This window comes from Pistacia vera, unplaced genomic scaffold (genome assembly GCF_008641045.1).
Source record: "Pistacia vera cultivar Batoury unplaced genomic scaffold, PisVer_v2 Contig118, whole genome shotgun sequence".
Classification (NCBI taxonomy): Eukaryota; Viridiplantae; Streptophyta; class Magnoliopsida; order Sapindales; family Anacardiaceae; genus Pistacia; species Pistacia vera.
Window position 1 is genome coordinate 415,694 of NW_022195226.1, and position 11,779 is coordinate 427,472.

Below are 11,779 nucleotides of genomic sequence, written 5' to 3' on the forward strand. Positions count from 1 at the left end.
TGTTGAAAATAAATTATGTCAACTTTTTTAACGAAATGTCAGATTCTTACCATATTACTTTAGTTTTGGGACAAAACGACTAGATAACGTATCAAACTTGCAAATAACAAGTTTGATTTTCCATTTTTGAGTTCTATTGGTGAAAAAATTAACAAGAACTGAATAAATTAACGTAAGATATCTTTTTAACCTTGACATAATCGGATATCATGACCGCATGATTATGAATAATAGTAAAGAAAAAATAAAACCCATGAAACTAAATGGTAAAAAGAACTTGTAAAGTGGTTTGACAAGTTAAATTTCAACCCTACGTCTAATGTTTCTTATTAATCTATTTGATTATAAAAATAAGCTCCCTCCCTCTAAATTACTAATCCCTTAACAATGATTTTGATAGGGTTTGTATGGTGTGTAAATGATAACTATTGTAAGAGTAAATCTTGGGATAATGGCCTGATTTTGGGAAGTCAATCCCATGATTTTTGATGTAGTTGCCTTCCCAGATTGTATAGAGTTAATTTCGTGATCTTTTTCTTAATTTTAGGAGATAATGCTTGTGTAAGGAGATGAAGCTATTCATGGTTTGGTGGATAATTGCCATGTAATTCGTTTTACTTTTGAAAGCAACTCGCTTCGATCTGATTGTCGTCTCACAAATTATTCCGAGTTACAACTCTTCTAAACTATTGTTTGCTCTGAGTTGTCTGTACATTCTCATACAACATTATGCAAATAAGCTTGTCAAATGGCCTACTCAAAAGTCAAAACTTGTTTCCCATATTTGAGAGCAGGAAAACACTGATTAGAAATTTCTATTTTTGAAATATTAAATTGAATTCTTAGAGAGAAAAAAGAAAAAGGAAAATTAAATATTTGTTCGTGTGATCGTTGCACCTAATTGTGGACTACTGTGTCCAAGAAGTGAGATTGCTAAGAACACTTAAAAAGCCTTCTGATCCTATATTTGAGGCTCAACAGGCTGGGATTGGGCCGGCCATTTTATATAGTTTGTGGGCTTTCATCAATAATTCAACCCGATAATGTTTAATTAAGAAGAACAATATTAAGAAACAACATTATACTTATAACATTTTCATAATTCATATAATCATGATGTGTTAGCTATGATTGATCAGCTCGCAATATAAAGGACGGTGTATCTCATAGTTGTTTGCGATGAGATTGACCGTATCATTCAAAGGTATAAACGACATGTGTGGAGTATTGTTTAAATTGAACACGTTCAGTTTGATGGAAATAGTAAAAGGACTCCATCTCAAAATCCCTAATATAACTTGGTGAAATTCAATCAATTAAACTTACTAATACATCATTAAATAAAACCTCACATCATCCTACCACACCTCACAAATATTTTTTTTTTTTTTTTTTGACTAGGTTTAAAGGTGTCCAGACCAGCTTACGTGCATCTAACTAATCTCTTGATATCCTAGAATTATCGACCAGATAAGAGTTCTATGGCCACCTTTGTTAACAACCAATAGTGACTTAAACTCAAGTCCTTTTGAGTCTTGAGTAATACACCTAAGAGTCCTTATCAAATCACTCGACCACCTAAAGGAAGTTTACCACACCTCTCCATTGCATCAATGCATTAGTTTTGAATGTGTAAAATCTTACTATTAAATATTATTTGACATATGCAATAAATGATTTAGTAATGTTAATATACAATAGATGAATGTAACACTATTTTTATTATTATATCATTCTTTTTTATTTAGAAAATATTTAAGAAGTTGAATAGTGTTAGATTCTCATTAATGTATTACTAGGGAACAAGCATGAATAAAGCCAGTTAAAGTGTAATTAAATTGGAAACAGGTGGATACTTATCTTTAAAAGTGAAGATAAAAAAAAAAAATCTTCTGTTTGGAATCTTTGTATCTTAGCATGTATCAAAGTTGTGGATATTAACAATTAAATAATAAGAAAAAAGTAAGAAAATTTAGAGAATATTCGAATTACAAAACATGAGTTACGTGATCATAGATTGAAGTCAATATATGAACTGAGTTGAAACCTTTATTAATTAGTTTAATTCGGTGCCTCAGATACTTGTCAAACACAAAAGAAAAAAAGATATTTAATGATTCTGTAAATAAATAGTTTTCATTCCTTTTCTTATCCTGTGTCTCACTGTGGTCACTTTTTCTAAAATCTTATTATTCCACTTGGTCCACCAAACAGTGCCTAAACTCTCTTTTTTATATAAATTGGGCGGAACAATTTACACCTACCCAAGGTTTGGAGAAAAATAGATTGGTATCCAAAAGATTTTAAAAAGATAAACAGGTATCTTTTGTTAGGGAAAAGACTAGAATGCCTTTTGAGAAATTTAGTCTATTTTTTAATTACTTTTAGACCCCTTAAATTTTAATTCCATCAAATACCTTAGAAAAAAGTTTAAAAATTAATAAAAACACTCTCACTTATCCATACTTATCAGATTCCGACGGCCACCGCCGTGGTAGCGGAATCTGTCACAACAGTCTATGCCACCACCGAAAATGGCCAATAGTTCACCAATCTGGCCTTTTTCGGCCAGATCCACCACGGATATGGCCGGAAAAGGCCAGACCTGGCTGTTGACGGCTGCAACACTCATCTTTGGCTATCACTTTCCGGCCAGATCGGCCTTCTCACGTCAGATCTGGCCTTTTCCGACCAGATCCACTGTAGATTTGGTCGGAAAAGGCAAGATCGATGAATTACTGGCCATTTACGATGGTGGCCACCGGAATCTGGCAAGTATGGGTGAGTGAGAGTATTTTTGTTAATTTTTAAATTTTTTCTGGGGGTATTTAATGAAATTATAAACTTAAGGAGACTAAAGTAATTAAAAAAATAGACTAATATTTCTCAAAGGGCTCATTCTAGTCTTTCTCTAATGGAAGGTACCTGTTGTCTTTTTGAAACCTTTTGGATACCATCTGTCGTTTCTCCAAACCTTGGGTAGAGTGTAAGTCATTTCCCCTATAAATTGATATATCATATTGTAATTCTATGATTATTATATAATTTTCTATTTTAATTTATGTTTATTTTTACTTATCCAATCACATCATCATACTAAATTTGTATTAAAAAAAAATTATACATGCATAATATTAATGTTCAACATCCATTATAAATTTATTCTTTTCTTATAAATAAGAATATAATAGTTGACATATTCTAACCACCATTGGGTAACTTGATAGTAGAAGATTAAAAGAGTTCAACATGGTTTCTGAGTTTGAGTATTCACAGGACTAAGTAGGAATGATCAGTGATGGGATTTATCCGACTGTCAACTTCAGACCCTGCAGGTTTAGTCGAGGTGTGCAGTGCACGATCCCAAGTTCGAATATCTCTGCTTCCCAAAATTTAAACAAGTGATCATATGGTTTAAAGGCCAGACACTCTCTTTCCACAAAAAAAAAAAAAAAAAAAGGAATAATCGATTTATGCGGCATGAATATGTTACAAAAGTATAAACTAAATTATATAAACAATTGCCTCGACTGGGAACATATAAAGTTTTACTTGATCAATAAGCCAAGATGAAGATGACCGAATATGCGAATCCTAAGGTTGTTTCTATAGTGTATATTTATCTAAAAATAACTAATTTTGTCAATAATTAAGAGAGACTAATTTTAGAATTCTAAAAAGATGTTATGGTTAGGGCTGTTTACGAGCCAACCTGAGTCGAGTTTCTGGCTTAACGAGCTCGGTTAGTGAAAAGAAAAAGGAAAACGAGTTCGAGCTGAGCCGAACTGAGCCAAGTCACAAAATTATTGGCTCGACTCAACTCGTTGAAGGGAGAAGCCGAGTTCGAGCTTGGCTCGCGAGCTGGATTAACTAGCCGAATTCAAGTCGGCTCGCGAGCCAGCAAAAAGAAATGCAGTTTTTCTTATCCATGATAAGTATATCTTCAAACTTAGGGGGTGTTTGTCTAAGCTTATAAGTTGGTCAAACTTGCTTATAAGCTCTAAAATTAAGCTGACCTGTTTGTTTATAATTTTTTTGAGCTTATAAGTTGAGCTTATAAGCTAAAAAAAATAAGTTGAGAGGGAGGTACTTTTTTTTTTTAGGCTTATAAGCACTTTGCTTATAAGCTAGTTTGACCAAGTATATTACCACATTATCCTTGTTTAATTTTAAAATTTCATAGTATGCGCTTATTTAATGTAGTACCTTTTTTAGTAATTTTATAATAAAATATACTTATAAGTCACATTTTACCAAACACGTCAATTACTTATCAGTCACTTATAAGTACTTTAACCAAACACGTAATTGCTTAAAATTTCAAATGCTTATAAGTTAATTTTAGCTTATAAGCAATGGCTGTTTATAAGCTAATTTTCACAAGCTCAAACACCCCCTTAGAAGGCAACCAAAAGATAGGTGTCGTTCAAGGACTCTGACTTGGCCATGTTTACAGAAGAAGAAAAACAAAGAAGCGAAAAGAGAAGAAGAGGGTTTGGTTTGGTTTTAAGAGATGTGTTGTGCTGCGTGAAGAAGATTTAATAATGATGGAGCTTTGAGTTTGAGGGAGAGAGAGTGAGGGACCCAACAAAAGAAGAGCAAAGAAAGAGAGAGAGGGATGAGATAGTTTAAAACAAAAATTTATAAGAAACAAAATACACACCACAGAGAAGGACTGAAGGAGCCGCTTGACATCTGTTCATTTTTATTAGGGTTTAAAAAATGCTGTTTTTTTTAAAAAAAAAAATTAAAACCCAAGAGCAGGGAACCAACCACCAGCATCTCAAAACCACCTCTGAGAGACCACACGAAACACTCTCACAGCCACACACTAGCTGAACGAAAACTGGGAACCATCAACAAACCAGCCAGCAGAGAAGTCACACACCAGACTGCTAACACCAGTCACCTGCCAAGCACCCATCTGCTGCAAAAACTCCAAGAAGAAAAAGTCCAATAGCTTCCGAGCCTTGCCTCCTTCTTCCATGAAGAGAACCACACCACCACATGACACAACCAACAAAAAAAAAACATAATCCCAAAGCACTCACCAACAAAGCCGCATGTCCCACCTTCCAACCACCAACAAAAAAGACAAAACCAAAAACAAATCGCACAACCCACCCAAAAACAATGCCATCACCGGCACCAACCACCAACAAGGTTTCCTAGTGAGAAGACAAAAGAGGAACCTCACAGAGAAGCAAAATGGTAGCACACCAAACCCCAACGGCATCTTGACTTGTTTACCAAATTTGAATAACACTTTGCTTGATTTGTTTGGTTTTGACTGCTCTCCCCTTCCTCCCATCTTCTTCTTCTTCTTCTTCTTGTTTTCATTCTGATTTGGTTTGGATTCCCTGGGAATGGGTTTCAGTCGCGTTTTTAGGGATTTTAACATCGGGCTTTTTTTTTTTTTTTTTTTTTTTTTTTGGAAACTTTTTGTTTTAAAATTTTTAATTTAATTCTCTATACTTTAAAAAACCTCTAAAGCCCCCCTAATTATTCGAGCCTGCCTCGGCTCGCAAGCCGAACGAGCCGAGCCGAGTCAGATACATTCTAAATTTATCCACATGTTAACTAGTCTATCGGAACCCTGAAGTTAATGGTCAGTGGTTACTCTTTATTAATAGTTATGAGATTCGAATTCAAAACCTCTTAAATAGTATATCCAAAAATTCTAAGCGAACCATCAAGCTATAGTTAATTTGTATTATTTTTAAGATACATTAATTATACACATATATATACAGAAAGATCAAAACAAAAACATTATAATACATAAATTAATTTAAGAACTCAAATTAAAATAATTTGAGTAAGAAAAGTGATGTGCCACAGATGACCATTACCGGCCCGTTTCTATACGATGATGTATTTACGATACTTTTTCACTAAAATTTACAAACATATACCAACTCTTATTTATTCTAAACATATCCAAGCGGTCGACCAACTCCTCGAGAACCTTAAATCTTCATCACATAAATGGAGTAATCGAAATCATTTCATTTCAATGCAACATCGAAACCTTCAAATAATTTAATTTCCATCAATTCAATACACCTAAATCAAAGTGAACCAAATAAATAAAAACGACGACAACAATAATAATAATTCCAATACAACGCTTAAACTAAAGCCTTAACCCAGAACCATGCAGTTTGCATTCGATAATCCCGTCCAACCGTTCCGCCATCTCATCCGTCAAATGATTCTTCCAATCCCCGACCTCTCCCCGCCGGAAAAATGCCTTAAACTCCTCGCCGGAGAACATTTTCCCAGTCTTGTTCACCTCCAAATTCCTCAAACTGTCGAAGCTACACATCTCCAGTATCCTACCCACCGTTCCATTCAACTCTTCCTCTTTCGAAAACGGACACTCCAAGAACTCCGCCAGTCTCTTCAAATGCATTGCCGGCTTCTCCTTCATCTCCTCGAACTTCAAGAAAAACACCCTCTTCGGCCTTTCCACGATCGCCTTCCAGTACCCCAGTACGTGCTCCCAGAACGGTCCGTACAAGCTCACGCCATTGCAGAACTTATCGAAGGCCTTTTCGAGAGAATTCACGCCTTTATCTTTCGGTCTCAGCTTGTTCGTGAAGTGCCATAGCGAGACGAAAGTGTCCTTCGGGTTCCTGCACAAGTAAACAATCTTGCAGCGAGAGTCATTGACGGATTTCGGCAATGAAACCAGAGGCAAGTGAGTTGAGAAGAGTCTCGGAGAGGCAAAAACCGAGAGGTCGGGGACCTGATTTTCTATGTAAAGTTTGAGCTCTATGAAAGGCACAAGATCGTGAGGGTTGTTGGTGTACAAAGGGTGGTGAGGATCGTTAATTGCGTGTTTTGAACGGTTTATTAAGGAGAATGCTATGGCTTTGAGCCAAGTGGTGCCGGATTTGGGAGTGGTGACGAGGAGGGTATCGGAATCCTGAGCGTGGAAGTGCTTTTGGCAAGTTAGAACTCCTTGAAGCTGGCGGGTTGTGTGCCAGAAGCCTTGATATTGATGGAGACAATTGGCGACCCAACCACTTTCAGTGGGGAGTGAGGAGATTAAGTCCTTTCGTTCTTGAGTGAGGTCGTCTTCTTGTAAGTATTTAGGCACAGAATGAGAAGTGCTATCAGAAGCAGGTTGAGGTGATGGCAAAGAAGTGGATAATGCGGTAGGAATGGCGGCAGTGAGCATGGTTGCGATAAGGGAGAGTGTTTCGTTATTTAATTTTTGTTTGTTGCTGTTGCTGAGATCTGGTCACTGAGTGGCTTACCATTTTTATAACGCTGGCTACGCTTTTAATAATCATATTTTACGTATTTTATAGATTTTTTTTTTTTTTTTTTGTGTGTAAAAGGTAATTGTATAAAGAATTATAGAATGAGTCCCCAAAAGGGCAGACTCAATAGGAGTACAAGAGTCCTGGACCACACTAGGACCCAACAAAAGAAACCATATACATTAGCAACAAAAGAAACAAAATAAAAAAAAACCAAATATATCAGCAAGCTAAACTCGCAGACACCTGGAACTAAAAGACCAGCATCACAAAAAGGCAGGTCTTACATAAAGCAAAAATAAACTGCACAAATATATACAAGAAGCTGTCAGCAAACAAAACTCCATGTGCAGCAAAAACCAGCCGAGAGTGTACAATGTCTGCAATGCAGCAGCAGCAGGCAAAGCTATCTTGACAAACTTGTCAATGATCATACAACAAATAAGGAGAGAAACTCCCCAAATAACGGCCGAGCAGCATCTTGACTCCCACTTTAAACATACCATCCGCTCAAATCGACCCACAGTCCTTCACACAAACAGGCAACCAAAGGAAGGCTCGCATCATTTTCTCTATTGCTTTAGAAACAGAGCTTGGGAGGATGAAAATAGACACCTAGTAAACTTGCATCGAAGATAAAACCGAGATGACAAGCTGGAGGCGGCCAACATAGGAAAGGTACTTATTTTTCTAAGAATTCAATCTTTTTTCCACCTTATCAATAAGAGGCTGACAATCATTGCATCGCAGTCTAGATGTGATCAGCGGGACTCATAGGCAACTGACCCTCTGTAAATCCCATAATGTTCCTAATAAGCAGTCTATGCTCCTCAGTAACATTGCAAACATACATTCCACTTTTCATAGGATTAGGATTTAAACCGGAAGCATGAGCAAAGCACATCAAGGCATCCTTAATGACCCTAACCGAGGTGGGATCTCCATGGCAGAACAGGAAAAGGTCATCGGCAAAGCATAGGTGGCTTATCTCCTGTGTCCTACATCTGAAGTGGAACTTAAAACCATCATTCTCCGCGATTCTGTTACGGATAATCAGAGATAGAACTTGCATCACTAGGGTAAAGACATATGGGGATAAAGGATCTCCTTGCCTCAATACTCTTTATAGATATTTTTATTACTGGTATTTGTCTCGGTTTGAAATTGATAATTTTGTTTAATTATAACAATCTCAATCAAATCTAATGCAAAATCTTGAATTGACAACTAATCCAATTTAATTTAGATTTTTTTTTAAATTCTTCTCTATAAACTAATACATGTATTATAAAATGAATAGATGAATGTATATATATATAAATTTAATTTATTAAATAGTTAATAATTTTAAATAAATAACGTATTAATAAAAAAATGATATCATATCAATTTGTAATCTAGTTTAATAATATTGAAATTTGATTTAATTTAATGATTTCTTCTAAACGTTTATGATAATATATGAAGTTGGACATTTCTGTTGGACAGAAGAATAATAATCTCTTCGAACAGTCATTATCAATTCTAGAACTAATCCTTTATGGAATTTTTTTAATAAATATATCGAATTAAAAATAAAAACCCACCAATTCACCCACAGGTCCGACAAATTAATGGAATCGAAGGACCAATTAATTAAAGAGAATATTTTAATTCCATATGCAAAATTAATATATGTCAAAAATCGAATCATAATTGTAACAATGTTGTCAAGATTTTGATGAACATATTTATAAGAAAGGTTGAGGCCAAGTTGTTAAATGACGCTTAATTAACATTTAAGCTTTGTTTAGTTAATAATTAATCGAAATTAATAATTCCAAATATGGCTATTATTTGATAGCTCAAAGTCATACAAGTAAATTCGAGGATAATTAAGAAAATTAATTAGAGGTTAATTAATTGGTAAAATAAATTTAATTACGTGTCCTTGATCCTCCTTCACTTGTTTATATGGAATAATTAACAGTACAGCTGTCTAGAATTATCGTGTAATATAATTTAATTAAGAGGGAGAGGCATCCCTCAATTATTAGAGACTCATTAAATAAAAATAATAAATATCATATATTACTTAAAAATAATAGTAATTACAAGTGTTTGATTTATAAATAACATTACCCTTCACATTTAAAGCAACGAATATTTAATAAAATATTTCCTTCTTTAATTAATGTTATCAAATAAACAAACACTAATTTATAAAGAAATTGTAACTTTGGGGCAAACCATCAAGATAATCACCAAAGCAGGACCAAACATCATAAACTTTTCCACACACCATAAACTCCCCAAATCAGATTTCAAACAGTCATTTTCTTAATTAACCTGAAGTATTAAAAAGTTGAACCAAGCTGGATCTGGTGATGAGGGCTACTGACTTTTGGATATAGATCTTGTCTTTATGCTAGCATGATGGATCGTTATTTGTTGATAGATTATGAACAAATTAATGAATTAAATAATCAGTCGATTTAATTAGTTGATTTCGTCGTCATTAGAACACTACATCTTTCCAGGTAAAGGTCAAAATCGGTACACAATTATTGTATTTAGAAATGTTCTTGGCATTTTTTAAAACGTTAATTTTCAAAATGATTAAACATATTTTATTACAACACAACCTAGTAACATTCAACTACCCATATATAAAATAGTAACATTCAACTACCTATATATAAAATTGAAACTTGAAAGAATATAAAATAGTAACATTCAACTACCTATATATAAAATTGAAAATTGAAAGAATATAATGTTTTGTGTTTGTCACAACCAAACTGATTAATTATAACCACTATTGGGTGGTCTGATGATAAAAGAGCAAAGAATGATCTAATATGATTTCCTAAGTTCGAGTTCTTTTAATGGTAAAAAAGTGCAAGAAGATGATTTAACATTCTTTCTCTCTGTATATATATATATATATATATGGAGAGAGAGAGAGAGAATGTTAATATATATATATATATATATAAAATTGAATCGATGTAAACATTATGAATTGTCTCTAACCCAACTAATTTGACAAAGAATCAAAATTATTCCGTTTGAAAGCTATTCATCCTTCTTCACCACTGAATAACAACTCTCCTTTAATTTATCCTATACGTTCTCTAATTAAGCGTATTTGTTTTATTTATAAGTAATTTTTAATATATAAAATAAGTTTAAGGTTAGCTATTGTACTTTTTGTTCTTCTCTGGTTAATTAATAATAATGAAATAATGATAAATTTTGTCTTAAGTTTGACATTTAACAAAGAGATCAATAAATATGAAAGATTATACATCCTTCTTTCTAAAATCATATAGTTAAATTAATACCCTGATATATATATATATATATATATATAAGACACATGTTAATTTATGCTCCAAAAGCTCTTCTTCATCAAATTAAACAAGCTAATTAGTTACTACTCAAGAATAATTGAAGCACAAAGCATAATTAAAAGCAGAAGTATGTATGCAGGAGAAGAGTTAATTAAACCTCTCCCCAAACCCTAATTATAATAAATTACATATAATCAAGTAATTAAGTATATTATAATTAGATCAAATATAAGATTAAATAAACGGTAGAAGAAAAAGAAAATATATATATGATAGTTGTTGAATAAGCTCAGAAGTAAGGTAGCCCATAATTTAGTTAATTATGAGTTGGTGGTCTCTTTCTGGCTGGTGAATAATCCATGGAGACCAGATCTCCCTCTGCAAACTTTTCATCTTCTTTCTTGATGATAACAAAATGGTAGCCTTGAGCAGTACTCGAATCATCAGGAGCCTCCGCCCCGTAGATGCCTGTCGGCGTCCTCATGTTCCTTGCTGCTAATTTAAGCAAAAAGAATATGAGAAAATAGAATTGTAAATAATTACTATCTATCTAATCAATTTCTTCATAATTTAGCTACCTTTAGTGACAACTAAAAAGAAGCAGAAAAAGGAAAAAGCCAGCTGCAGAAGGATAAGCTTCAAAGGCACAGAATTATTAGCTTTCATTTTTGCTTCTCAGAAATAATTAGCCAACAATGGAAGCTGTATATGTTGGTTATAGATGTATGTTTTGTTTAAGATTCTTGTATTCTTATATATAGATGGAGAGGAATAGTGATGATGATTAGACGTGCAAACAAAATTTTTTGTAGTAATTTTACGTGAGTTAAAGACTCAAGAGGCATCATCAACTTTTTTTGTTCTAATTTTTTTTGCGTCATTTTAGCTTTCCAGAAGATATTTAAATATAAATTTTCATATTTGTTATGTACAGATATGCATATGATCATATTAAAAAAGTTAATATCATGAATATGAGATCATATTATAAAAGTTGATATTGTTTTGATAACTAAAAATGGTCTAATAAACTAATAAATTACCATAGAAATGTTATTTGAATTAATTGTACATATGTATGTATGGAATAATTATTTAATGATAATTAATAGATAAGTCTTGAATATAAGATGAAGAAAGGTTGATAAAAGGCCACGACATCGTAAAACAAGA

The 11,779-nt window shown here is 33.4% G+C and overlaps 1 protein-coding gene across 1 annotated transcript; it reads right to left on the minus strand.

Annotated features, from left to right (window-relative positions):
- Positions 1–6,136: 6,136 nt before the first annotated feature.
- LOC116108638 (cytosolic sulfotransferase 12-like) lies at positions 6,137–7,205 on the minus strand. Its single transcript, XM_031394887.1, has one exon. The coding sequence runs from the start codon at positions 7,184–7,186 to the stop codon at positions 6,137–6,139; it is 1,050 nt and encodes a 349-aa protein (XP_031250747.1). The 5' UTR covers positions 7,187–7,205.
- Positions 7,206–11,779: the final 4,574 nt, after the last annotated feature.

Bases quoted from the DNA above. Each gene is read 5' to 3' on its own strand.
- LOC116108638 (XM_031394887.1), bottom strand. From the start codon at position 7,186: ATGCTCACTGCCGCCATTCCTACCGCATTATCCACTTCTTTGCCATCA.